Source organism: Fusarium pseudograminearum, chromosome 1, assembly GCF_000303195.2.
Source record: "Fusarium pseudograminearum CS3096 chromosome 1, whole genome shotgun sequence".
Taxonomy (NCBI): domain Eukaryota; kingdom Fungi; phylum Ascomycota; class Sordariomycetes; order Hypocreales; family Nectriaceae; genus Fusarium; species Fusarium pseudograminearum.
Genome location: NC_031951.1, coordinates 6,311,034 through 6,338,904, shown reverse-complemented (window position 1 = coordinate 6,338,904; position 27,871 = coordinate 6,311,034). Strand labels below are relative to the sequence as shown.

At 49.2% G+C, this 27,871-nt stretch overlaps 7 protein-coding genes across 7 annotated transcripts, besides 1 other annotated feature; 3 read left to right on the top strand and 4 right to left on the bottom strand.

Annotated features, from left to right (window-relative positions):
* Positions 1 to 711: 711 nt before the first annotated feature.
* On the bottom strand, positions 712 to 1,599 carry FPSE_09177 (uncharacterized protein; the record flags this gene model as incomplete). The annotated part of the gene is made up of 4 exons (XM_009262294.1): positions 712 to 782; positions 835 to 967; positions 1,067 to 1,333; positions 1,576 to 1,599. 4 exons carry the CDS (start codon positions 1,597 to 1,599, stop codon positions 712 to 714), a joined length of 495 nt encoding a protein of 164 aa, XP_009260569.1.
* A 1,750-nt stretch (positions 1,600 to 3,349) lies between these two features.
* Positions 3,350 to 5,434, top strand: FPSE_09176 (uncharacterized protein; the record flags this gene model as incomplete). Its single annotated transcript, XM_009262293.1, has 3 exons — positions 3,350 to 3,803; positions 3,854 to 4,248; positions 4,295 to 5,434. 3 exons carry the CDS (start codon positions 3,350 to 3,352, stop codon positions 5,432 to 5,434), a joined length of 1,989 nt encoding a protein of 662 aa, XP_009260568.1.
* Positions 5,435 to 5,736: 302 nt separating this feature from the next.
* On the bottom strand, positions 5,737 to 7,087 carry FPSE_09175 (uncharacterized protein; the record flags this gene model as incomplete). The annotated part of the gene is made up of 3 exons (XM_009262292.1): positions 5,737 to 6,590; positions 6,649 to 6,804; positions 6,859 to 7,087. The coding sequence occupies 3 exons, from the start codon at positions 7,085 to 7,087 to the stop codon at positions 5,737 to 5,739; spliced, it is 1,239 nt and encodes a 412-aa protein (XP_009260567.1).
* A 3,644-nt stretch (positions 7,088 to 10,731) lies between these two features.
* FPSE_09174 (uncharacterized protein) lies at positions 10,732 to 15,106 on the top strand (the record flags this gene model as incomplete). The annotated part of the gene is made up of 5 exons (XM_009262291.1): positions 10,732 to 10,962; positions 11,180 to 12,307; positions 12,361 to 12,872; positions 12,921 to 13,237; positions 13,293 to 15,106. The coding sequence occupies 5 exons, from the start codon at positions 10,732 to 10,734 to the stop codon at positions 15,104 to 15,106; spliced, it is 4,002 nt and encodes a 1,333-aa protein (XP_009260566.1).
* Positions 15,107 to 15,825: 719 nt separating this feature from the next.
* On the top strand, positions 15,826 to 19,163 carry FPSE_09173 (uncharacterized protein; the record flags this gene model as incomplete). The annotated part of the gene is made up of 4 exons (XM_009262290.1): positions 15,826 to 16,269; positions 16,357 to 16,857; positions 16,913 to 18,870; positions 18,920 to 19,163. The coding sequence occupies 4 exons, from the start codon at positions 15,826 to 15,828 to the stop codon at positions 19,161 to 19,163; spliced, it is 3,147 nt and encodes a 1,048-aa protein (XP_009260565.1).
* Positions 16,310 to 16,331: a microsatellite.
* A 911-nt stretch (positions 19,164 to 20,074) lies between the features above and the next one.
* FPSE_09172 (uncharacterized protein) lies at positions 20,075 to 22,797 on the bottom strand (the record flags this gene model as incomplete). Its single annotated transcript, XM_009262289.1, has 5 exons — positions 20,075 to 20,350; positions 20,404 to 22,357; positions 22,454 to 22,485; positions 22,648 to 22,709; positions 22,785 to 22,797. 5 exons carry the CDS (start codon positions 22,795 to 22,797, stop codon positions 20,075 to 20,077), a joined length of 2,337 nt encoding a protein of 778 aa, XP_009260564.1.
* A 2,052-nt stretch (positions 22,798 to 24,849) lies between these two features.
* Positions 24,850 to 27,292, bottom strand: FPSE_09171 (uncharacterized protein; the record flags this gene model as incomplete). Its single annotated transcript, XM_009262288.1, has 3 exons — positions 24,850 to 26,983; positions 27,034 to 27,200; positions 27,260 to 27,292. 3 exons carry the CDS (start codon positions 27,290 to 27,292, stop codon positions 24,850 to 24,852), a joined length of 2,334 nt encoding a protein of 777 aa, XP_009260563.1.
* Between the last annotated feature and the right edge of the window lie 579 nt (positions 27,293 to 27,871).

Below are 27,871 nucleotides of genomic sequence, written 5' to 3'. Positions count from 1 at the left end.
TAAATCCGACCAGTCAGTACAAGGCAAAGTGATCTGAGTTGTGATGTTTTGCACAGACAAAAAAAAGTGGTCAAAGCGAAGCTAAAACATAGCAAAGCCAGTGTAGCATATTATTTGTCGGTTTGTCGCAACCGAGAATTTGCTAGTAACATAGCGTGTAAGTAAGACAACGAAATCATGCTTTAATCTATTGTCTGTTCATACCCCAAATCTGACTCCCAGTTTAGACGTTTGTTAATAGCGACGGTTTGTCTACATTAAATACAGCAACCATGGGCATTTTGTCCTTCGTCCTGCATTGATACATCGACAGATTTCAGGTAAATGTCATCATGATAGATTCATCACAGAATGAATTCACGTCACCAAAAAGACAGATGTAATCGATCAACTCCAAAGCTCTCCCATTTTTCGTCATTTAATTGCTGCTACGTATCGTGACATGATGGTATTCGCAGCTTGTGAGCCAGGAACAAAGGAAAACATTTTCGAGCCTGAGGCTCGGTTGCGAAGGGTTGCCGTATATCATAACAATAGGCAACCCTGTCCAGGTAGGGTCCTTCTGCACGACGCCTACCCATGGCCCATGAATATTGATGCGCCAAATGTCCATCAAAACAAAAAAGATCCCCTGATCCAGATCATCTTTTGATGTAGATCCCCAGGGGCCAAGTGCCATTAAGGTAGGGCGTGTATCAAGGGTTAAATGATTTAGCCCTGGTTAGGAGCCTCCTTGGCCTCCATAGCGCACTCCTCGCCCATAGAGGTGAGGACAATGACGTCTGGAAATCATGGTCAGTCTGTCGTTCATATCAAAATCAGCAAGCTACTCACTGGTGTCCTTCTCCTCCTCCTTGAAGAGCTTGGTGATCTTCTGGCCAACCTCGTTGTCGGGAAGGGGAACATCGTCCTTGGTGTCACCGTCGTCGGTCATGAGAGAGAGGAAACCATCGTCGGAGATGTCGAGCTTGGGAACTTGTTAGTCGACCCAATAGAGGAAACAACAGGGGCTAGGCTCTCAAAGGAGGGGTTCTTCCTTTGTGGAGCGGGGCAAGGGTTCACACACAAGCTGGTACTCTCGGCGGCTGACGTTGGGGACGTCCATGTTGTGAGTAGAGGGAGAGAGATCCTCGTACTTCTTGCCAGTGAAAATGTCGGTAGCGACAAGATGGACCTTGGCGTGACCGTGCTTTCCAGTCTTGGAGGTGGACATGTCGACGATCTTGCAAGGGCGGTTCTTGATGACGACGAAACCGTTCTTACGCAGAGCAGAGCACTGCATAGGGTAGGTGAGAGACGCGCCGGCATCGGCGGAGTCGAAGGTCATCTCATGCTACAGCAGGCACGGAAGAATCAGCAAAATTATTCATTTTTGGTAAAACAATATAATCGTGTTGTTGTGGTGGTTATTGAAGCTCAAAATGAGGACAAAAACCACGATGCAGCATTGTATCGTGGGGCACAAATCGCAATGCGGGGTGAAAATCCCCAGGCGAAAAATGGGCGCAGGGCAGACTTCGTGGGCGCGTGCGCTTAGGTCTCGAGACAATGCTATGCGGGCAGACATGAACTCACCTCGTTGTCGTTGGGGGCGGACATTTTGGCGGTATTGACAAGAAATCGAGGGTCTTGAGGAGAAAGGAGTGAGGTTGAAGAGGAGAAGAAAAAAAAGCTGAAAGTGGTGCTTAATAGTGGGATGGAGAAGGGAAGAAGGAGGAAAGGGCCCAAGTCGAAAAAGAGGTAGAGGGGGGCAAGAAAAGGCGAGAGGCCCTCGACGGAATTTTTTCCTCAAGGTTGTGATTGGGCGTTACTGGGTGCAGCAGTGGAGTGGGCACTGTTTTTTCAGGCTGCCTGTCTGTGGATTGGATGGACGGACGCTACCGACGGACAAGAAATTAGCAGCCCAGCCAGCTTAGATTGGGTTACAGTAGCATAGGTAGCTCTTGTTTTGTGAATTGATTGACTTTGATCCAAACATCAGGTGGATTGAGGTCCATTCAGGCCCTTTGTTTGAAGGAGGGGCTCGGTCTAGAGCCTTGATGAAGCTCCATTTATTGCTATTGCTACCTTTTGCCCCTCGCCTTTAACCAGCCAGGTATTCGACCCCTCCTCGGACTACCTACAGTGGAGGGGTAGTCTGCTTACAGGGCACTTATCCGCTGCGCACAAAGATCGAGCGGGGTGGAGCGGAACTGGCAGCTTCAGATTTTGATGGATTGATAAATTGACCTAGGTTGTCGCCTTGCCGATCAATCCAGCAGACACGGATACATGTGTGACAGAAGCTTGCACCACCGCGGTTTACTCAAGTTCAACGTCAACGTCTGAATTGTAACTACTACGCATTTTTAGCAAGAACCTTGATGCTGTTTTCGATTTCGCCAGTGACTAGAAATGATCACGAGGCGCAGAATAGGTGTCTTTGGGCTGGCTGTTTATGTCCATGAGCCACCCTATACGGATGGTTGTAAGACATCTAGAACTACATAAGCATAGCTACCAGCTTCAAATGCGCAATGCGATCAAATGCAGCTCTCATACAAAGTGATCCTGTACTCCCACTTCTAACACGAGGTCATGGTTAACACACAAACTTCCGGATTGGTCAGGGTTTCATGGTGAATGCACTCCAAGCTCTTGCTTGCATGCAGCACAGTGCATTCGAACTACACACCTGCTAATACTAACCCTGCTACAGTAGCACAACTAGCTCTGAGCGACAGAGAGTTAGATGCTACTTGACGAGGACACAAAATAATTTAGTCGCTTTATGCCACAGTAGACTAGCCTTTCGGTCTCTTATTTTTTGTATCCCAAGCTCTCGACCTCAATTTCTGCTACCGTCGTACACCGTCATGCTATGACTACTATATACCTACTACCTACTATAGTAGGTAGTACTGTTTCGCATGAGAGGTCGCTACTTACAGGTTTGAAGACCCCGCAAACCATACAAGCTGCAGGTTTTACCCATCACATTCTCCGCGCCGACTGACCTGAACTCTTGTTGTTGGTACTCCGTACCTCGTACCTCGGGTGTCGGTTTTCCGACACCCCACCAATTTCCAAATATAGAATCAAATTCAGTTTAGCCACACGAGGCTGGGCTAGTGCATGCGCTAGCTTGACGCGACCAATCACTTTATACCTGACACCTTCAAGTCAATGACTATTCACAGCCTCGCGTTGCAAGCTGGCCAAGCTGACCCTCCTCTTGCATTGACTCAATATTGATTTATCGCCAATACGTTCGACAACAGCGAATAACGCCATGATATCGGACTCGAATCCCGCATACGCTAATTAACCACCCTTTATCGAATTACCGCGCCTTCGTTCTTCCAACGACATGTGGCTCGATCGACTGGCCGGAGGCCCTGCCACCAGCCCCGGACCCTCAACACCTCAACCCGGCGGCAGGCCGTATCCTAAGAGAACCTCGAGTACTTTGAGTCCATATATCACGTCTCAGCGTCCAGGATTATCTCCCCGTGGATCCTCGCTATCATTGGTCTCCAACGAATCCTCTTCATCATTCCTATCTTCAACGCGAAGGCCGAATGGGTCTGGCTTGAGGCAGGCCTCAACTATTGAAACGGGACCTGACTCTCTCGAGGTACTGGAAACGCTGTTGGCAGGGTTTTCCAGCAATCATGCCCAGACCGAGAAAAATGCCACCATAAATAAGGATGATCTGAGCTTGGAGGCCAATTTTGGAGGCTTGTCATTGAAGGAGCTGGCTGCATCTCAACCCCCTGATACAACTACACCCTACAATCGCAAGCCAAAAACGACAGAAGAGAGTACGTGCTGCGACATAGGGGAAGTGGAATATCTGACTAACTCATAGAAGGCGAAAAAGATAGAGCCAACCTCGAAGACCTTCACCGATCGATAGAAGCATGCGACGACGTTCTCGAATCGGTTGAGCTCAACCTTGCCAACTTTCGCAATGATCTCGCCATGGTCTCCGCAGACATCGAGTCTCTACAAACCCGATCGGCAGCACTGAACAAGCGATTGGAAAACCGAAAGCAAGTGGAAAAGGCATTGGGGCCGTTGGTAGAGGAACTGAGCTTGCCTCCTGAAGTCATTTCCAAGATCTCTGAGGGTCACATCGACGAATCATGGGCCAAGATGCTTGCCGAACTTGATCGCAGGTCGAACATGTTCAAAAAGAAGTCTGAAACTGAAATGAGTAATGCAGCAAAAGATCTCGAACCAATTTTGGAGAAGCTTACTCTCAAGGTATGAGGCAATGCGACTTTCGAAAACATCCATCTAACTTGACCAGGCGATCGAACGCATCCGCGACTTCATCGTGGCGCAAATCAAAGCGCTGCGATCGCCACATATCAACGCGCAAATTATTCAACAACAGAATTTCCTTCGCTTCAAGGAACTGTTTATTTTCTTACACAAACACCATGCAACTCTCGCTAATGAAATCGCCTTGGCTTATATGAATACTATGCGATGGTACTACTTGAACCAATTCTCCCGCTATGAGAGGGCTCTGGCCAGGATCAAATTGCATATACTTGACAAGAATGATGCTCTCGGTCATGAGGATACAACTCGCAAAGCCACTGTTCTTTCAAGTAACCGAGCACCAGGACCTCCTCATGATGCCTTTAACCTTGGAAGGCGTATTGATCTTCTGAAAACTAATAACCAGGCCGCCCTCTCATCCTACCTGGCCGAAGAGGACCAAACAACCCACTATCTGGAAGTTCCCTTCCGTAATTTTAATCTCGCGCTCATCGACAACGCAACGGCTGAATACACTTTCATGGCCACCTTTTTCTCGCCTGCCCTGTCTTTTAAACAGATCTCGAAGAACTTCAACTATATCTTTGAGCCTACCTTTGAGCTTGGCCGGACACTGTCCAAGACGCTCGTGGGAGATACATACGATGCACTGGGTCTACTTCTCTGCATTCGATTGAACCAGCATTTCGCCTTTGAGCTTCAGCGCCGCAAAGTCCCAGCCGTGGATGGTTACATCAATGCTACGACTATGCTCCTCTGGCCACGTCTCCAGGTTATTATGGACCGCCATTGCGAGTCGGTCCGACAATTGATCAATGCTATACCATCCAAGCCAAGCCGAGCGGAAGCTGCAAAGCTGTCTGCGGCACCTCACGTTGTGACTCAGCGGTTTGGGCAGCTATTGCACGGGTTTCTGGCCCTTAGCACTGATGCTGGCGATGATGAGCCTGTCGTGTCTAGTGTGCGCCGATTACGCTCTGACGTCGAGACCTTTCTTACTCGTCATGCTGAACTGTTTGGTGATAAGCGCAAGAGCGGGCGCTTTCTATACAATAACTACTCACTTATCCTTACTATCATCAGCGACGCGAACGGCAAGCTGGCTGATGAGCAGCAGGAACACTTTGAAGAATTGAAGATTCAGCACCAGGAATCATCGTAGAAAGCCTGTTTGGTATGAAAAGATTGGCAGGTTCGAGGTTTAATGATGAGAGAGTACTGCATACTCGAGTTCTAAGCTTGGGTGTTACGATTGCACATGTTTTGGCACGGCGTTTAGGTTAAGGATATATCGGTCTTGATAGTTAAATAGAGCTTACTCCCTTTTCCCCCATTTAACAAAGACAGACGCAATCTATGTCGTCTAGGTACCAAGAAATTACTCCAGTTGCCAATCGCTATACTACATATGCTTGTCTTGATTATTCTGTCAGAAACAATTCCCTGCAAACGCGGACCCTGTATTTATCGTGCGAAAAGGGACGCGATGCGGCTGACCAGGCTTGGGTTGCGTCGTAGGTAGAAGGCCAAAGCTCCAACAGCGAGGGCCATCCCGACCGTTCTTGCTGGTCGACGGTAACGCCAAAGAGCCAGCTTTACGCGGTCACGAATCTCCTGCCAGTGGACTTCATCAACCTGTTTGTCAAAAAGTACAGAGCCCTCATCCAGGCTTTGTTTTGCACATGCTTCAATATCACGGGCCGTCTTGAGTGCACTGTATTTTGATATTTGACGCCAATAACTCAAAGTGTCTGGGGGATGGGCCTCAAAAAGAGCAGCGGACTTGATGATCAGATCATCTAAGTCCATCCTCGTAGGTACTTTGCCAAGAATAACGTGTAGCATGTCGGGCTCGTCAATCTCGAATATCTCATTTCGACGGTCGAGGATGATCTGTGCAAATACGTAGACAGAAAATACGGGCTCCCGGGCGAGGAAGACATCAAACAGGCGGGCAATGTCTTGATAGGCTTCGATGTTGTGAGCATACATCGTCAGGGTGCCGGCCAACGCGTAGAAGGGCTCAACACCAGCGAGGTGCCGCCGAAGTTTCGGATCAGCAGCATTGATGATATCAGGGAGAAGACGGAGCTGAGCGGTCGTTGGCCCAAAACTAGGCAACATGAAATCCCTTATTCTCAGTACTGACAGTCGCGTAAGCACGCGAGCTCTCCATGCTGGGGCCAGCACTAGCAGTAAGACCTGGGAAATGTCATGGTAACCCTGGAAGTAACACAGGTAAGGATGGCGACGGAGAACCTCAGTGATGAGAGATGAAAGCTCTGATTTGCGGAGACTTAGCTCCGCATCAGACTGATCTATCTCTGCATTAGCTTTGTGAACATACGGCGGAAATTGGAAAAAGGAAGGTCATACTGTTAGGGTAGTAGACGAAGGAACGGTTGACGTCAAGCTGAACCTGGTCTTCATCCCGGTGGCGGGGTAATCCCTTCCAGTCCCCCGAAACATCATGCGGTGATGACGGATCCTCTTGATCATCTGATGGAGCATCGAGGCCTAGCAATATGGGCCCTGCAAGACGTTGTTAGTCGGGATAGATTTGTGTTGAGAGGGATGGGCACGTACATGCTCGCCTCCGCAGGGTGTCGGACAAGAATCCACCGTGTCCTTCAGCTAGAGATCTGAGGCGGCTAATGTCTTTCCATTTGCATGCTTCGACGATTTCAGAAGCCTTAGGGTTGGACATGATATCGGGTTCCTGAGAAACATCATCGCTAGTATTGACGTTGGTGCTGCTACTAGTCTGGCTAGCATACAAAGGCGTTTGGCGATCGAATTCTTGAGAACTATCCATGGCGGGGACCAGCACAAGCCCGGAGACAAGAGTGTCAAACAAGGCAGAATAGGGGTGCGAGGCAAATGATGGATGGATGGGAAGGGATGGATATCAGATAGAGATTCACACCATAACCAAGGCCAAGCAAGAGACAGCTGAGAGACAGAACAAGCCGTGGCTGTTCCCTTGGTGGATGACAGATATGTTATTGGACAATCTTGGAACCCTTTCTTTTCTTTTCTTGTGATGACTGCGTAGCAACAAGGGGTTTTCGTTTTTTTCGAGTCACTTGATGAATGAGAAGTCTTAGGCAGGAGAATTGATGTAGCTTGTCTGCTCCCTGTTTGGTCGATGGGAGGTTAGGTTGATTCAAACTCCTGCTAGGTGTCTGTAGGGGGCACGTACCCACTTTGACCGCCCGGACGGGACGGGCCCGATAATCCCCCACGTCCGACCATTCCTGACGATAGTCTATTTGTACATATTCCTATTCTCCAAGTACGTTTATTAGTAGGTAGTTTGCTATTATATAAAACTTTTCATTCGGGATGGACTGTTTGCCGTCGCATTGGTGTACCAAGGTAAATGCAAATGCAAACACAAAACCAACACAACTGCAACTCTAGGGTGACTGACTTGGCATATATTGCCGCCTTATTCCATGATGGCTGGTTATTAGACATCACCTCCGTCACTGATTGGATCAAGAACACGACAAAAAAAGAAAAAGAAAGAATTTCACACTACTGTGGTGAACAGGTTGGAACATGCATATTTTTCAAGACATGCGGCTATCTCTCAACTTCAGCTCTGCATATGTGCATTAACCAATCCTTCCGTTCGTTTGTAATCTTGTGATCATCAACCTTTATGCATGTGTTATATGACTCGAGTTTGTTCAAGACAATTAGTTGTAAGGATCTATCCAACGTAGAATACAGATGTATCGCATTATTGTCAAAGCAAGCGTCTCGATCTTTGCAAGGGCATCGTGTCGACAGCTGGAATTCTTTGCATTGCTACCCGTGCAATTCTAGCTGCAATTTCCCTGCCGTGTTGTCTGCCGGTGGCACGTTGAACGGAGAAATCCCTTTTGTGTTACAGGTAGCCTTTAACAATGATCGTCCTATGTTAGTTAGCCCTACGACGACAAAAACCCCCGATAAGGCTTGGCATAAATGATAGCTCGTGTTACACCACGGTTGGTAAGCAAACAACTCCCTCAGTAAGGCAGTAGGGTGAAACAGCCCTCGACTGACACCCGGACTAGACTGGTCGAATGCAGTGATGTGTCCTCAGCCCTCCATTGCATTGATTCTGTTCAAGGGCTGAATGACTAGAAATTACATAAGTGATATCGTATGGTTTACATATAACATCTTATCTGCCAAGTATACCAAACAAGAACACGGCGTACTTTTAACCCAGCGTTGGTTGAACGTGGGGCCTGACATACATCCGAGCTAAAAGTTTAGCGGATTGCTATCCTAAGTTTATCTTGTCTTACATTGTATAAATGGACGTCTATTTGCTGGCTTGTTCGGCATAACAGATTCAGTCACAGCTCATAATACTCTGTAGTAATGCCGTGTTTGGCCTCATCAGCGTCGATCAACACCTAATTCGACCGCATAAAGAGTAGTAAAACTCAAGAGTCGCTCCGCTCTACCGATGCCCTGGTTCTTGGACGTCACCTAACGATCGCTGGCTTGATAGCTGGTAGAAACTAGACTAGTCTAGCAGACACTGTAATTTATAGTGCGTATATAAAATGATTGTATTCGTATTATGTGATGTAGGTACAGGAGACCTGAATAACGGAGATTGTTGAATCACACCAGGTCTCTCTACTCACCCCATACAGTATAGTTCGTTCATGTCCTGCTTGAGCCATTATCGTATCGTGCTATAATTGCTAATGAAGTGTGATGCAGTGTAGGGATCCGGGGTTGAGCGTTTACGCCAACCTGTGATAAATCTGCTGTCTTACCCAGCTGTAGTCGAGATTGGAAGCCCTGTTAAGCCTCAGTGGGGTTTGTCTTGACTTGGGCTCGGACAAAGAGCTCAGTGGGGCATGAGTCTGCGAGTCTAGTTCATGAGGATTACTTCAAAACTACCTACTCCCAAGGGTTAAGCAGTGTGTTTATGTGGAAGACCCCGTTGGTACAGGCAATGTACCTAGGGTGAAACCGGGTTGTCGAGTAACGACAACAAAGGCAACTTGCAGAACAGGACAGGGATCAATTCCAGAATTCAGCTCAAGTGCAACGCATCATATTGGAGGACCATTCATTATCCTGGCTTGATGACAGACCGAGAACTGATCACACAGCTTCAGTTGCAGTACGCCTAAAAGTGTGGGCCAGGGTCTGACGGGGCGCTAAAATCTATCCGCCCGGGCTTGAGGATCGATCACAATTCACATGAACCTGCCCGGCCTGACCTGGCCGCTTCCGCCCTGACCTGACTTCCATGGCCCGAACTCATTAGCCTAGGTTAGAGGTACTCTCTACTAGGTACCTACCTCTTTTGGGCCGCTGGGACCTGCCTCCTACTACCTGGAAACGCACAAAAGAAGTGGACCTCCACTCCCCTCAGGCTTCTCTTCAGCTTCGGAGCCTCACGTACGCCTCTCGAGTTGTTTTCAACCAACACAGATCAAGCCTTGGCCAGTCTCAGGACCATCCGGCTCATCTCTCTGTGGCTTACTCTGATTTTTACTCCCCGAGACAGATTTGTTGTTCCTCAACTCCCCTGCTGGTCATAAATGCCAATCTCAATACGAACGGGGCTTTTGTCTAATATCACTTTGCCCTGATCAATAACCGACTCTCCTACTTCCATATACTACAGTCTTGTTGCACTTCACTTCAAAAATCGACCACTTGCCTTGGGATACAGAGCTCCTGGCATTACAAAAAGTACCTGCACCACAAACACAGGTATCGGCCACTTATTAGCTCGGTGCTGAACCCCATTCAATCGACCAACCTAATCTTGGCTGTCTACGATTTGTGCTTGAGCTTCAGACAATCCATTTTAAACAGCAAAGCCTGATACCGAAGCATTTCTATCCAGGCCAGCTCGTTCACCAGTACCCATCCTTCTACACAACATTGCAGCTAGTGGAATCAAATCCTTTCTATCGCTGACTGCCCATTGCTACTTGTGCCCGTGTATCAATCGAGCCGACCTCTCGAGCTTGGCCAAGAAGTTTCCAGCGTAGCTTTCAAATCTCCACTACAAGGCTACCCAAGTGGCTCGCATCGACCTGATCGACAAACCGTTACTGGGCGAGATTCTAGCGGCGTCAAACTTGGTTGGCGTTGGACTGGCGCAGACAACCACCCGTCGGACCACCCCCAAACACGCACCATACCACACCAGTGCTGTACAGGAGGGGACCTGCATGGATGAAGCACCCAGCACTTTTCCAAGTTCACCAGACCGACTCTTTCTTGGCTTTTCTATCTAATATCTCGGTATATTGATTTTACGGAAACGTTACCAACGCCCCGTACGTAAGCCGTTACTTGTTCGTCCCGAAAACAACTCCCCATGTTCAAAGCCTTCACCATTGGCATTTCAGCATCTTTCTCCTGATTCTGGGAGTCGCTCTGAACATTACTTTGGCCGTTTTTCGATGCCATGAAGAGTTCAGCATGGCTTTCCAGAGCAGTGTTCTTAGAGATGGCGAGTGGGTGACGCAGACCGTCAGCTTCCAAGATGCTTTGAAGGCCTCCTCTTCTGTGCCCAAAACCGCATCTGATCAGCATACCGAAAAACCTGCCTGTGGTATCCTTTCGAGGACTATTATAGAGAGTCCCGTTGTTCATTGGGTTCTCCCAGTGTTGTTGCGGTCACACTCCAACAATGATCTTGCGTTTATTGGGGTAAGTTATTTTTTCTTTCGATACGTATCCGGCACGAACATGTCAAGTTGTTCATGCATTGAAGAATCAATTCGTTGAAAGAACAAAGCTTGTCTTGTATCTGTTGACATGGTGTTTTTTATACTACCTGGGAGTTCTTGCCAAACCATTGAAATCACCTGGACAGTCGTTCGCTACAGTCTAAACCTACGACGAGAGTTGTTACTGATTGATACAGGATCGCTTCGTTCAAATAAGTGAACTCCGTGAGGATGGGCAAGTTCATGAGGTTATAAGAAAAGCCGATTTTGGTACACGAATTCGCAATGCCGCCGTCCTCGGAGCAGTCCCAGGTGCCGGGACAAAGGGGGCACGTCCCGGCTCGATTAAGACTGAAGACACTGACGTTGCTATGCAAGACGATTCTATAATGTATGAAGCGGACGGACACCATACGTTACCGCCGCAACTCCTGGTGCTGATGCTCGAGACCGGCGATGCTGTTTTCCTGTTCATCCGACAACGCTTGGACGGAACGCTTGAATTTGTGACAACAAAGCACGAGAGCCCTAGAAATCTACAATTTTTAGGCTATCATCTTGCTATTGACCCCTCGTTTCGATACCTGGCTGCCGGGTCCGCCCAAGGGGCGTTTATTATCTACGAGTTAGAGTCATTGACCACTATGAACTCACAATTCCGCCATCATGGCTCTTTCAAACCTGTCAAGACAATTAGAGTCCGGACAACGCATGGAGTTATACACAAGATGGAATTCTTACACCCACGACCCGAGGATGACTACCATATCATCCTCCTTCTCATCGTCATTCAACGCGAAGTCCGTAAGCAGGCTCACGTCTCCCGCATGGTTGTCTACGACTGGGAGCTCGGTGATGAACTTAGCACTGTTCTCCGGTCAGAGAAGGGGACTCTTCTCCCAAGAGAACATAGGATGCCCCTCATGATCATCCCCCTCAAACTCAACACTGCCTTCTTCGCGGTCTCGGAACATTGCATTGGTATTGTAAAGAATGCATTCACCGGACAAACCCTTTTTGATACTATTGAGACTCATTCTCCTGGGCAAACCGACCTGCATCATGGAGCCTCTGAACCCCTCTGGACGGCCTGGGCGAGACCGTTCAGGCTTAAACCATGGCAGGACAAAATGGACACTATTTACTTAGCTCGTGAAGATGGTGTTATTACCCAGATCGAGATTGACGCAACGGCTCTAGTTCCTTCGGTGCTCAACGTCGGAACGATCAACACTAATATTACGACTGCGTTCACCGCCGCCTATGATGTCTTTTCGGATGTGCTCGTGATTGGAGGCGAGTCGGGTCCAGGGGGTATTTGGAAGGTATTTGACTCCCTGCTTATGAATTGAACTTGAATGACGTTAATGTGTTACAGATCGATGCCCGCGCCGACCCTCAGCAAGTCAGTGTTATACCGAATTGGTCACCCGTTGTAGACCTTGCCACCACAGATACACATCTCTCTTGGGCGAGAGGCAACACACACAAGGAAATATCAACCAGGCGCAAAAATGCTACAAACCTGAAACAAAAACCAGATCGCATCTTTTGCACTTCCGGTCGTGGACCTCGGTCAAGTTTGACAGAACTAAGATGGGGAATCCAGGCAAGGATTGGACTGGAATTCGATTATGACCAACCTGTTCGCCAATCGTGGATGTTCCCTATCGAAATTCAAGGCGAAAAAGGGTTCTATGCTGTGCTATCGTTGCCGCATTCTTCAGACGTGCTTCATTTCCCTGCCGATCTGAGCAATGCCAGCGCTTTGTCCTCAGATGCCTGCCCATTCGATACCTCATCACGAACAATCTCAGCGATCAAAAACGACCAAGGAACAATTGTGCAAGTCACTGAAACATCCACAAGCTTTATTGCGCCCTTTCAGAGGTAGGGAAACCGGACTCTGGTCTTCACGTATGACTAACATGACTCCAGTTCACGACACAGCCACGATGAAGCTTGTGGGAAGACCTCGCTGGTAGCAGACCACGCATCGTGCTTTGACGATATTATTGTTCTGTCTTCACATGGCGCCTATGGATCGCGAATAGATGTCTTGCGAGTTGATGAAATGAATCTGTTACACTCGACCTCGTTTGATGCCAAGGGCGAGATAACGTGCTTGGGCCTCTTCAAGAAATCCCTGGAGACCTACATTGTGGCAGGGTCTGTCAAAGACAGCGTGCCGTGCATGACGATATATTCGCTCGAGGGCCGCGAAATCAGCAGCAAGGCCCCCCAGCCAAATATTGGTGAGTCAGGTGTTTACACAGCCGCAACAAGACGGGTAAACTGACAATTTAGAAGACGCTGCCGACCAAGAGCCTCTCTTCCAGATAGAAGCATACACAAGTGTTGACGCAATATCTGATACCGCCGAAAAGGTTATCTTGGTGTTCGGCACGAGGACCGGCCACGTTGTGACTGTCGAGCTTGAAGACGGCCTAGAGCACAGTTCATTCGCAATCGAGCAGCTCGGTCTTTCACCTGCCAACGTATTTGCGACCTCCGGTCGGTTTGATGGAAGTCATGCTGCCTTGGTTTGCTGTGACAACAATCTATCGATAGTGACCGACTTTTCGACAAGGACCACCAAATTTCATACCAAAAGCCGAATTTGGGCAACTGACTCTAATGAACAATCCATGCCATCACCGCCGATCCATTCGGCCTTTTGCCTCGAAGACAGCCTTGCTGGCTACAATCGTCACATGTCTTTGATGTTACTAGCTGGGACACGAATTCTGCTCGTGGATATATGGCCTCATGTTGGCCCAGTCCCTCGCAGTATTCCACTTGATGGGACGCCAATGCGTCTTATCTACTCCAAACAATGGAAGGCTTTGGTGGTCGCGCATTTGAAAGACAATCGACCAACACTATCTTTCATTGACCCTGATACGGGGGAAAACATCTCAGCAGCGGCCAACAAGGACAGGCAACCGTCTGATTACATCTCTGGTCTTGGGCACCCAGGAGACAGAATATTTGGCTTATGCGAGTGGTTCTATGTTAAAGACGGAAAGACATTTCCGTTCATTATCGTGACCACTCAACAAGGTCGGCTGATGATAGTCTCGGTCAAAGCAGAGAAAGTCGAGGGTCCTAATGGACCGACAAGACAATTGCAATACTGGACACGATACAAGAAGAAAGGCTTTACAGAACCGATTTACACGGTCGTTGGAGATGCCGTGGGCCTCCTGTTTTGTGTTGGAAAGGTTCTCCACTGGGAAGTTCTCGATCTCTCAGAAAAGAGACTCAAACCGATGAAGGAGATCAAGTTGGATTCTCCAGCTACATCTCTCCGTGTTGAAGGCCATACAGTCTGCGCATTGACCGCGCAGCACTCCTTACAAGTCATTGACCTTGAAGTGGGATCAGAAGAGACCCAGGCGTCCATTATACACAGCGACCGTATAACACGGTACACAGGACATGTGATGGAAATGGGGGATTCTGAAGAACAGCCGGGCAAGTGGCCCGTGAGTGTGATATCAACTTCGCAAGCTGGCCTTGCTGGAGTTTGGATCCCTTGGGGCCAGCGCAATAAAGAGTTTGAAGTTGTTTTCGAGGGGGTGTTACCCACGTCAATCAGGAGATTCCGCAAGGGGCAAACACGCCCCTTCTGGTTGGCAGTTGACCGCCAGCGGCAGTACGATACTTTGTTCAGCACGACGGACCAGGCCGAAGTTCTTGGGGTTTCGCTTGATGGATCTCTCCAACATTTCTCCCTGATAGGTATGGACCTCTGGCGCTTCCTTCGACTCATACAGAATTTGGCATACCACAACATAGATGTGTGCCCCTTTGCGCGCGGAAGCCAGTCTATGATAGACGACGACGACATGGAACTCGATCTGGATTTGGAACTGGAACCTCAATCTTATCCCGACATGATGCATATTGATGGCGATCTGCTCAAACGCTGTTTCGATTTGAACGCATTAAAAAGTCTCGTGTCAATTGGCGATGGTATCGATTTGTTTTGCGAATACTTGGACGGAATCGAAGACGGCATACATACAGAAGGATTTCGGGATAATGGCGTTGACGGACAGGAGAAGTATATTGAGCTGGGCTACAAGATACTGGAGTATGTTTTGGCTCCACCGATCTGATGCAATACAACAAGAATTTAACATGTCACTTGGGATTGGAGGGCCAAGACATTAACAAAGTATAACCCTTGACGACTTTGAAATGTATCGTTGCAGTAGGTATCTGCCTACCTAGACATGGTACTACCTAAGGCTAGGTAGCAGTAATAGGTTTGACTCATATCATTGGCTTACATAATATAGCAAATTCACAAAATAATCATGATTCCTGGTCCCCCCCCAATTGCCCCGCACTACATCAGAAGCCGAGGAGGCTTAAAAATGTTGCTAACAGTGTTTGCGTTTTGTGATTTATTTGAATGATGAACTTAATGATGGGCTAAAAGGAATGTCGACGAGATAAATAGTACCTCTCTGCATCATCATAACACATGGACATGAAAACCCTCCCAACAAAGTTAGATTCGCCACGCAAGAAGCCCTGGAATTGTATGATACTCCAAGTGCTAAACTGCCCCGCCTTAAACCTGTTGCAGCCAGTGCACCCACTCGCTCCCACTGCCACCCTCCAATCCGACCACCCAGGCGTTCTTCTGCTTGTGTGAGTGACCAAGAGCGAGCATTTGGTTGCCTTGTTCGTTTGACAACTTTTTGTATTTTACTTTTTGGGTTCCGGTACTTCGCCTCCACCCCAAAATTTCCAGAAATACATCTGGCTCCCTCGCCTGCTTCGACGACCGTATCTCGACTTTCAGCCAGCCCACGAGCCAAACGCCGAGATGCCGCCCAAGAAGAAGGGAAACAAGAAGAACCAGCAGGATGACTGGGAAGCCGAGCTGGGCGAGACTATTGCCCCGCCCGCCGCTGCCAACGGTGCCGATGGTGACGCCAACGACGAGGACGATGAGGGCGGCGCTGGTGGTCTGATGGCCACCCTGCGCAAGAACAAAGAGAAGCGCAAGAAGAAGGGCATCGTCGAACCCGAGCCCACCCCCGAGGAGCCTGCTGTCGAAGAGCCTCCCGCCCAAGCCCCTGTCGAGGCCAACATCGACGATGAGTTCGCTCTGCCTGAAAAGAAGGGTAAGGGCGGCAAGCAGAACAAGCAGCCTGCTAAGAAGGCTGAGCCCGCCGCCGCCGATGATGCCGAAGGTGGCCGAATCTTGACCAAGGCCGAGAAGGAGAAGCTCAAAAAGGAGCGTGAGAAGCAGCGAAAGAAGGAGCAGGTATGTCTTACTACGGATGCTCTCTAGCATAAATCATTTGTATATATATATATATATATATACAAATTGCTAACAACTATCTACTAGGCCGCCGCCAAGAAGAAGGGTGGTGCTGCCCCCAAGGACGAGCCCGCCAAGCCTGCCGTCGCCGAGAAGAAGGAGGAGGCTGCCCCTGCTGAGGCTGCCCCTGAGCCCGAAGCTGCTGGAGGCAAGAAGAAGAAGCTTCCCGCCCATCTTGCCAAGCTTCAGAAGCAACAAGAGGACCTTAAGCGTCAACGAGAAGAAGCCGAGAAAGCTTCAGCTGAGGCCAAGGCGCAGGCCGAAGAGGAGGATCGTCTTGCTGCCGAGGAAGAAAAGAAGCGCGAGGAGGCCAGGGCCTTGAAGAAGCAGAAGGAGAAGGAGCGTATTGAGCAGCTCAAGAAGGAGGGCAAATACCTGACCAAGGCTCAAAAGGAGGAGAAGGCCCGAAATGAGCTGAAGCTTCAGCAGATGTTGGCTGCTGGTATCCAAGTTGGCCCTGCTGAAGGTGGTGAGAAGAAGGGCAAGCCCGCAGACACAAGAAGAAAGAAGGGTCGTGGCCAACAAAAGGTATGGATAAACGCTGCTAGTATATCGGTATACGGTACATGCTAACCTTCCACAGATTGATGAGGAGAAGGCCCTTGCAGAAGCTGCCGAGCGAGCACAAAAGGAAGCTGAAAAGGCCCTGAAAGAAGCCGAAGAGAAGGCTGCCCGTGAGAAGGCCGAAGCCGAAGCCAAGGCTGCCGCTGAGAAGAAGGCTGAGGAGAGTGACATTGATGATGACTGGGAAGCCGCAGCTGCATCTGATGGCGATGTTAAGGACAGCTGGGATGCCGACTCTGATGAAGATGGTGCCGGAAAGGAGAAGGAGAACGGAAAGACACAAGACTCTGCCGAAGACGAGTCCGAGGAGGAATCCTCTGACGACGAAGCTGTCACAGCCGCAAAGGCCGCAGAGGCACAGCGAAAGCGAGAAGCTGCCGAGCGCCGCGAGAAGGCTCACCAGGCCGCCCTGGCTGCCCGATCCAAGGACAACCTGCGATCGCCCATTTGCTGTATTCTCGGTCACGTCGATACCGGAAAGACCAAGCTCCTCGACAAGATCCGACAGACCAACGTCCAGGAGGGCGAAGCTGGTGGTATTACTCAGCAGATTGGTGCTACATACTTCCCCTCTGAAGCCATTAAGCAGAAGACAGCTGTCGTCAACCAAGACGGCAAGTTTGAGCTCAAGGTTCCCGGTCTTCTTGTCATCGATACCCCTGGTCACGAGTCTTTCTCTAACCTCCGATCTCGCGGTTCATCGCTTTGTAACATTGCCATTCTGGTCGTCGATATCATGCACGGTCTCGAGCCCCAGACCCTCGAGTCCATGCGCATGCTGAGAGATCGCAAGACTCCTTTCATTGTTGCCCTCAACAAAATCGATCGTCTTTACGGCTGGAAGCAAGTTGCCAACAATGGTTTCCAGGACAGTCTGGCCCTGCAGAGCAAGGCTGTCCGTAACGAGTTTGAGACTCGTCTTGAAAAGACAAAGGTTGCCTTCGCTGAGCAGGGTTTCAACTCTGAGCTTTTCTACGAGAACAAGTCCATGTCCAAGTACGTCTCGCTTGTGCCCACTTCAGCCCACACTGGCGAGGGTGTTCCCGACATGTTGAAGCTCATTTGCGAGCTCACCCAAGAGCGTATGGTCGGTTCTCTCATGTACCTTTCTGAGGTTCAAGCTACCGTCCTTGAAGTCAAGGCCATTGAAGGTTTCGGTATGACCATCGATGTCGTCCTCTCTAACGGTATTCTGCGAGAGGGTGATCGCATTGTTCTGTGTGGTACAGAAGGAGCCATTAAGACAAATATCAGAGCACTTCTCACACCAGCGCCCATGAAGGAGCTGCGTCTCAAGTCAGCATACGTCCACAACAAGGAGGTCAAGGCCGCTCTAGGTGTCAAGATCAGTGCCCCTGGCCTTGAGGGTGCCATTGCTGGTTCCCGCCTGATGGTTGTTGGCCCTGATGACGATGAAGATGACATCGAGGATGAGGTCGAGTCCGATCTTGCTGTTCTCTTCAACCGTGTCGAGAAGTCCGGTCGTGGTGTCAGTGTCCAGGCCTCGACTCTGGGTTCACTTGAGGCTCTGCTTGATTTCCTCAAGGACTGCAAGATTCCCGTTGCCAACGTTGGTATTGGACCCGTCTACAAGCGTGATGTCATGCAATGTGGTGTCATGTTGGAGAAGGCGCCAGACTATGCCATCATGCTGTGTTTCGATGTCAAGGTCGACAAGGAAGCTCAGCAGTACGCCGAGGACCAGGGTATCAAGATCTTCACAGCCGATATTATTTACCATCTGTTTGATTCCTTCACCAAACACATGGACGCGCAGATCGAGAAGAAGAAGGAGGAATCTAAGATGCTTGCTGTCTTCCCTTGTGTCCTCAAGCCTGTCAAGGTTTTCAACAAGAACGATCCCATCGTCATTGGTGTGGATGTTACCGAGGGTCAGCTCCGAATCAACTGCCCTGTCGCTGCCGTCAGGAACAACCCCACAACTGGTGTCAAGGAAGTTGTTAAGCTGGGCAGAGTGTAAGTTTGATCATTTTTATATCGCGTGACTCTTCACTAACTTTTGCAGTACTTCTATCGAGCGAGAACACAAGCAGATCCCTGTGTGCAAGCGCAAGGAGCCTTCAGTCGCTATCAAGATCGAGATGGGTGGTAACCAGCCCATGTACGGTCGCCACCTCGAAGAAGAGGAGACTCTGTACAGTTTGATCTCAAGAGCCAGCATCGATACTCTCAAGGAGTTCTACCGAAAGGAAGTCACCAACGAGGAGTGGCAGCTAATCATCAAGCTCAAGCCCTTGTTCGATATCTGATAAGCGACCAGACTTACCAAAACAGTTAAGAGCCTGGTGGTTTGTAAAGGTTCTCGCCATTGTCGGCGCCGGGAGCTCGGACTCTCTCTGTACTCATAGCTATATCTACACAGTCAAACAACGTGGAGGCAGGGAGAGCCAGCTCCCTGCGCGGGGAGAACAGTACGAGTCCTACATTGCATTTTGAGGCGAAGAGATCGGAAAAGAAATTGCATCCATCTTGTTTGAAGGTAATAGTGTATGGTAGTGTGGTTCGCATTTCCAGGGCAACAAAAAAGGCGGGGGGCTCGCGAGGTCAAGGGGAAGAAGAATTCCTTAGCCGGCGTGACCATATAGAAGGTTGCTTGATATCCAAATCAAAGTTGAAATTATTTAAAGTGTTGGCCTTTGAAGTGACATGTTGGCTAATGTTTATCACTACTTGTGCTCTCACTAGGCACACCTGTTTTAAAGGACCTATCTAGATGCGACAATGAATGCTGCCTCAATGTTTTGGATGATATACCATAATCGCTTGATGCATACGGATCTCCTATTGTATCGTTATTAATATCAAGACCTTGTCGCGTAGCCATCATGGTTTGGTATGAATTGCAAGCATTGCTAAATATCACGGGTCCCTCACCCACGTCACTTCAAGATAGCAAAGACCAAGCGATCAAAACTTGAACCAAACTCGAGTGTATGGATCCTAACTACTAAAGGTGTAAAAAGTGGTCTAACGTTCGGGTAACATATCCGTCATGATTCCGAGCTCCTTCCCCAAACAAAACAGAGTCGTTGCAACAATATCGCATGTTCTATCTCTTCCCCGTCCGATCCTGGCGGAATTCCTTTTTCAACATCCGTGCGTAATCTTTTTTAAACGTCATTCATCTCATATAATGCATTTCTTCCCTTTGTTTCATAATTTACTGGGGGTCGGCTGTGCCTTCAGCGTCCTGAACGTCGGCATCTTTCATCTCCTGGTCGGCGGTGGCCTTCTCGGCGTCCTGAGCCTTGCGAGCATCCTCCTCAGCCTTCTTCGCAGCCCGTTCGGCCTCGGCTTTCTCCAGAGCGGCTTGTCGCTCGGCCTCGACTTTCTCAAAGTGGCGCTGGACAATTGGACCAGCCATGGCACGGATCTCGTCGATCTTGGCAACGTACACACCCTTAGTGGTGTCCTCGCCATCCTCGTACAGCCAATCCTGCGATTAAAGTAAGCATAAAACGTCTCGCTATGGTGTTATCATGAACGTACCTCAGTAGCCTCAAGCTTGGCCTTGATGGTCTCCTTCTCCTCGTCGCTAGCAAACTCAGAGTACTGCTCGTCAAGCTTGGCACGGAGGTCGTAGATGTAAGCCTCGAGCTCGTTCTTCTTCTCCTCGGTGTCGGCGACAAGCTTGTCTTCCATCACCATAGCAGACTCCTTCTCGAGAAGGCTGGCCTTGGTGGAGTCGTCCAATGAAGCACTGCCAGTGGAGATGGGCAGGTCACCCTTTCGGACCTGCTTCTTGACCTTGCGGGTCTTCTTGGGGGCATCCTTATCGGTTTCCATGGCCTTGTGAGAAGTATATGTTAGCGATCGGTTCTCGTAAATTGAAGTTTCTAAATCTTCATCGACGACAGCAGCAGAACAGAACAGTTTGTCATCTTCGTCATTATTGAGACGTTGCCGCTTAACGGGATAGGCACAACTGTCGTCTCCGACGGTTGCGGACGATGAAGTAGAAACCGAGTCAGGGGGGGAACTAGCAGCCATAGGCGGCGCAGGCAAACTCACATCGGGGTCCTCGTTGACCTCCTCCTCGACCTCTTCCTCCTCAACATAGTAGCCGGTCTCGACGTTGAGAACACCGTGGATGTTGACACGCGCCTTGAGCTTGCAGATCATGAAGTCGTCCTTGCCATCGGCCTTGACGTTCTTGACAGAGAAGCGGCCGATCCAAGGGTTAGTCTTGCCAGGGAGAAGCTCGGGCTGGGTATATCGAGCCTCGAGGTCGAAGGGCTGTTTTCGGTAGAAAGTGAGGATCTTGGTTGATGGCATAACGTTGCCCTTGTTGAAGACAGTCAAGCTGGTGTCCTCATCAGGAATATCGGGGGCCTTCTCCCAGCCAAACTCAATGGGGTAGCTGATGATGTCCTGGACAGCGAAGTCTCGGACACGGAAGACGGGAGAAAGAATGGCACAGCTGAAGGCGGAACCACGGGCAAGAGCCTCGTCGGCGTTGAGAGTGAAAGAAAGAGTCTTGCCGAAGAAAGACTGGATGCGCTCCTTGAGAGCAGGAACACGAGAACCACCACCAACAACCTCGATAATATCAATATCCTCCTTGGTGAGCTTGGCCTGAGCCAGAGCCTCCTCAAGGGGGTGGTGGGTTCGCTGGAGGAGGGGCTCAATCATGGCCTCAAACTCCTGGCGGGTGATCATGGCGGAGGCATCGATATCGTTCATGAGCGACTCGATGTTGACGGGGGCCTGCTGGTTGGCAGACAGGATCTTCTTGGTCTTCTCGGCGGCAGCGATGGTACGGGCGAGGGCACGGCCGTGGGTCATGATGTCGACCTTGTATTTGCCCTTGAACTCCTTGGCAAGGTGCTCGACAAGAGCGCGGTCGAAGTCTCGGCCACCAAAGTCCTTGTCCCAAGTAGTGGCCTTGACGGCAAGCTCGCCCTTCTTGAACTCAACAATGGAAACAGTGTAGCTGCTGTGTCCAATGTCGATAAAGCAAACTCGGCGAGCTGGCTCCTCGGGAGCGGGCAGGTCGAGCTTTGTGATACCCCAGCCAAGAGCGGCAGCAGTGCCGTCATTGATGAGGCGGAGGACGCGGAGGCCGGCAATCTCGGCAGCGTCGATAAGAGCACGGCGCTGGACATCAGTGAACCAAGGAGGCACACTCATGCAGACATCTTGAACAGGTAGCTTCAGCTCGGCACCGGCGGTCTGCTTGATCTTGCTCAGGTACATGCCAACCAACTGGGTAGCTGTGAAGTGCTCCTTCTTGCCCAGGTAGTTGACCTCGGCACCGACCTGGCCGTTGACATCGACGAGAGGAGCGGTAACATATTGCTGCTCAACCTGAATATCGGGGTCGTTGAATGATCGGCCAGCGAGTCGCTTGAGGGAGCTGACGGTGTTCTTAAGGTTGGAGATCTCCTGGGTCTTGGCGGCCTCACCGAGGTAGCGAGACTTGGGTCCGAATCCTACCAGAGAACTATGGACTTGTTAGTATGAGATATTCAACAAACATGGTGGGGTTGCTTGGGTTTGCGCGACAAGCGGCAGGTTGAGTAAGAGGGAGATGACATACGGGGTTGCTCGGTTTGAGACTTCATTGGTGACCTATATCAAGACAAACAGAGTCAGCTAAGAGCATCACTAATGTTATCCATCTATCTCGATGCTGATATATGAGGGCGAGCGACGACTGGGTATGGAGGGGTAAAGCGAAGCGGTCGGTCGAGATAGATTAGATAGCGTGAAAGACAACGAGGGTATACGCACAACGTCGACACCGCGGTTTCGGGCAATGGCAATGACGGTCTTGAGGGTTCCGAAATCGATTCCTGTGAGCCAAGAGTTAGGTTATAGTTCTTGTAACGGCGTATGCAACTGGCTGGGAAGAAGAAAGGGCAACTTACCAACGACAGACATGATTGCGGCTGGTGGGGTTTGCCCCGAGACACGATATTAAGGTAAAAAGAGAAGAGGGGGGGATATAGTTGAGCGATGCGCAGGAAAGCTCAGAAGAGGAAAATGAAAGCGATCGCAAGAAAAGCGGAAGATGGAGGAGAGGATCGTGAGAATAGTGTATGGAGGGGAAGAGTGATAGGTAAGGTTGGGCGGCGGTTGGTTTGTTTATGGACCGTCCTTGGTCCGCTGGGTCAATTTTTTTTTATGGTGGAGGGGCAGCGAATGGGGGATGCCGCTTTCCTACTGAAAGTACAGAACTGAAATTTTCAAATGGCACCCTTTCTTTTCGGTTTTCAGTGGGTTTTCCCTCACATCTCACGGCGCGCGAGTCCTCGGTACCTGCGGGTCTATGCGCTACACACCAAACGATAGCGTGGAGCGATGATGTAAGTGAAGTATATGCTACCTTTTGCTTGTTTGCTTGCGATTCGATTCGTGTGTTTTCACAAGGCTGCTTCTAGAAGATGCGAGGTGATGTTCCTTTTTTTTAAACAGAGAACTTGGTAGATAAATAGAGACAAACTTGGATATTTAAATGGCGATTTATATATTCATGATAGTTCCTAGTGCAAGTACAACACAGCAGCGCACCAGGGATGTTGTGGTCACGTTGAACAGTCAACGATGAGCTTTGGTCGACCCTAGAAACGACGATAGATTTCTGTGCGATTCTGTCACCAAAGCACAAGTACCTTTTCGAGTCAATGTACTAGGCAACTAATGGGTACCTTATTCCATAGTGGCTTGGTATTGCTGTACGCAATCAATTGCCTTACAGTGGATGTCAGGGATTCTCCCCCACCAACTGGGTGCAAGGCACCAACCAACCTCGAAACGTTGATACCCTTGACTTTTTGCCTCTAAACATGTCAGGTGAAGGTAAATAAGGCATAGCAAATACCTACTACCTGGGCAGGAGGTAGTTACATGGCAAACTCATGTTACACACTGGGTGCATCAAACTGCATAGAATCAATAAATAATAAATAAGAGAAGAATTGCCCCTCCCCCACTATTCCGCTGAGAAAGAGAGGCCTGAATGGAGGGGCAACTTGTTGCGCCTTTTGATATAGGTAGTGATAAAGAACCTTGCCACGCCACAAGGGGACATTACTGTTGCATACATACATCTACATCTACATCTGTATCACATTTCACTTGGCGATACTGCTGCAACTGCGTTACATTTATTATTATTTCTCTTTCCATTTCTATTCATAAAAACTGAAAAAATTCAACATGACCAAACCATTTCTGATCTGGGCCCAATCCTCCGTGCATGACTAAGAGCAGCCCAACCTTTTGGATTTGCATGATCATGACACAGCCAAACAAACCGTGCCAAGCTGTCGAAAACTAATATCATGCATTTTCAAACTCCGCCGGATTCTTGCCCTGAAAGTCTCTTCCAGGTGACTGAAACGCTCACCGACAAAGTCCACGTTTCCTCACCGGTCTACTCAGTAACTGGATAATTTATGTATCATATAGTACCAAAGTGTCTACATAAAACAAAGACATCATACTATGCATGATGCCTGCCTTCAAGGTATGTTTTGGTATGGAACCAATGTATAACAGCCCCAAAGCCCTTGGGAAGAGACTGTGACACAACTGGACTGGACCCTGGTCATCAATCACCTTCGTCCATCTTCATCTCCCAACTGGCAAGCATTGTGTGTTGTCATGGCCCATGCGGCTCCAGAATTGCGGGGTAGAATTTTTGTCACTGTGGGCTTGATGATGTGGGATCGACAAGCACGGGCTGCGTGCTTGTTGTTCGAGATAGCTTCATTCTCAAGGGCTATAGACACAGTATCAAAAGCACAACTCGCGAGTCTAGGTCGCCGATATAAACTAAGCAACCATAATCAGTCAGTTTATACCTATTATGCTATTATATATTCAGCTTTTTGATACACCACATTCCTCCCATTGTCCATTTTTGAAGAATAATCAACATTGCCTACTTTCGCAACCAGCAGTAAGCAGCCCTACGCAGTTCGCCTCACCTTAGCGACTCGTCTTTGGTGTCCTTTTAGCCATACGACTGGTAAATGACGAACTCCCTGCGTTTCTCGATCGTCCATTGTCTGCTCTTGTGCCAATACCTCTACCTTCTGATAATCGTTGGATATCCTCGCTGCGACTGCCTTGTGCGGCAGTATCATTGGCTCCCAAATCACGCAAAGGGATGTCATTTGCGCTTGCTGAATGTGCATGAGGGAATGTTGGGGGATTTCGGATTGGCTGACGGTGGATGCCCTCTGCATCGTCAATTCCAGAATTTCGGTTCTGAATTTGTTGCCCAAGTTGATACTTTCGAAGATCTTCCTCATTCATGAGAAGCTTCATTCTTCGTGGTGTACTTACTCCCAGGTCGATATTCTGAACTGACGGGATACTATCCAACGAATCTCGATCCGCGAAGAAACCTCTAGTTGCCCTCCTTCCCTTTTCAACATCGTTGGCGCTTATGTCTATCTCGTCTGGATGAGCGTACGTTCCCGATGCAGTCTTTTGACGTGCCGAGAACTTTCCATCGATCTTGCCAGGCGGGCGTATCACGCTTTTAGTGCGGCCAAGCTCGCTTGTTGTAGTTGATTCGCGATTCGATGCAGCCCTGCGCGCTTCATGTGCCGCTTTGAAAGTCTCAGGGACCACGTTCAGTTCGTCTCCTTGTTCCTCGGCTTGTTCTGCCGCTTCTCTTGCTGTTGTATGACTGTCTGCTGCCGCAGCATCGGCTCGCGGTCCGCCCCATGTTCGCTGCCCTGCCGTGAAAATCCCGTACACCATATAGTACCAGTTGTAAAACGGGTTGAGAATGAACATGAGCGGGTACAGCCAGATCTTGAATCGCCGCAGCTTTGCCCCAAAATAGAGCATCAACATCCAGTTGAGCCCAAGAGATATAGCGATAAATCCCACAGGAAGGTCATCTACTTTCTTGACCGTGGTCATGATGGCCAAGACCATGACGAAAAATAGGAGGGCTGTTGTACGTATGGTGTTTTGCATGAACCGAACCAGGATAAGTATAGGATATCGTTTCCATAAGCGCCAATCAGTTAGCATACAAACTTCGTTCGTTATGAAGCCGAGAAACCATCGGCGCCGCTGCTTAACCAGAGACCGAGTTGACTGTACAGCCTCCGTCTTGCAGAATGCCGACGTGCACATCTGGATCTGGTGCCGTTTCTTGGCACCAATCATGAATAGATGCGTCAACCAGCGGTCTTCTCCAAGATGACACTTGGCAAAGTCAAAGAGGTCTTCACACTGCTCTGCCTTGTCCACGAAGTAGTATTTGGCCATTCTTCGGAAAGCCGAGAAGCGCAGCATGGTCAAAGCCCCTGGCAGACATGTTACGGAGCCACAGCCAGACTCAACTGTTCGCTCAAATAACTGTCCGTGTATGTACTCCATGTCCTGTAGTAGAGTGATGATACTGTGTTTCTTTGTCGTCGAGGTGATGACGCCTGTCATAGCCAGCATCTCTCCTGTATTGCCGGGACTGAGCTCCATGTCATAGACGAAGTTTTGCAGACACACTTTGTCTAGTATGCAGTCAGAGTCGATAAATAGGATGAACAGATTGTCGTTTCTCTTGAGATATTCCTCGTATACCCGGTCAATGAGCTTGAAGGTCACCTTTTGACAGTGTCTCTTTCCTCCGTGTGGGAAACGCGAGATGGTCACTCGTGCGGATCGGTACTTGACGTCGATACTTCTGGGATGTGACTCCGTTTTCAACAACACACCCAATTGACTGATCGTGTTGAGATATAGGTCGTCTTCTTCTTCTCCGTCGAATGATAGGAAAACATGAATGCATGATGGTGGATAATCGCAGTCGACAACCGAGTTGATAGCTTTTATGAGGACTTCGGGCTCCTCACGATAGCAAGGCATGACGATGACGACCTTGGGCGCAGTGACATCGTCCAGGACCTGTTTCATCCGTTTCGTTCGCCCAAGCTGATTTGTCACTACTTGATAGATGCAAAACAGCCATGGCACTGTCAACAGAATGGCAAAGGCCCAGAAGGCGAACCACTGCAGGAATGATACCATTTCTGCTGGCCACAGTTTCGCAATAGCATCGGGAAGGGGCAACGTGACCACCATGATGGGAAGAAATATCACTCTACGATCTAGTTTAGCTAGTGTCACTTAGAACAAAGAAGAATAGCTTACCGCAGGAGAACAAAGGCGGTGCCGACAATGATGCATAAGACATTGATGGACCAGTGTTCCGACTTTTGAAAGACCTTTACAAGACAGTATAGAAAAGCTGCGAGCCATAAGAACCACTCGAGGCACGCCATCAGGAGAACTGCACTCATTATGCTGGTGTAGATGATCTGTCCAGGCAATGAGTATTTGTGCATGCAAATCGCTGTCAGTACCTATAAAGACTCACATTCTCTGGAGGCCAGTCGTCTAGTACGGCCATGATTGCGAAATGAAACTCCTCGGCAGACTTGGACACTAAAGGTCTTCTTATCCTCCAAAGTAAAGGAGTTCAAGACACGAATCTGAACAGCATGTACTTTAACATGCGAGAAAACATAGAAACCAAAAGTCAAGGTAAACAGTGCTCAGAAAGGAGCTGTCTCCTAAGGCGGCACCTTGACGGGGATGTCCAGCGGGCACCCGTGAAATATGACGAGTCCTACAAGAAGAAAATGACGGGAAGATGAAGGTTAGGGAGGTGGCACAACTAAGATGGATGAGAATTTGAGAAGGAAGGAACCATCAATTCAAGATTCACGTATCTTCTTTTATGAACCTGCGAAGACTTGTCAAGAGCAAGTTGCATTGAGTTGGAATGCAATAAAGAAAAACTACATTTTGTTGTTTACCTTCTTTCCAAACAGTAGGAAGCAATTGCTTGGTCTTGCAAGTGAATCACGGTTACACAATGATGCCGCCTCCTCACAAAGCGGAATCCTTAAACGGCGAGGCAAACGGCAATTTTACGTGCAAGACGGCCAGAGCTCCCGTACAAGCAAGTCAATACTTTCCCGGAGCC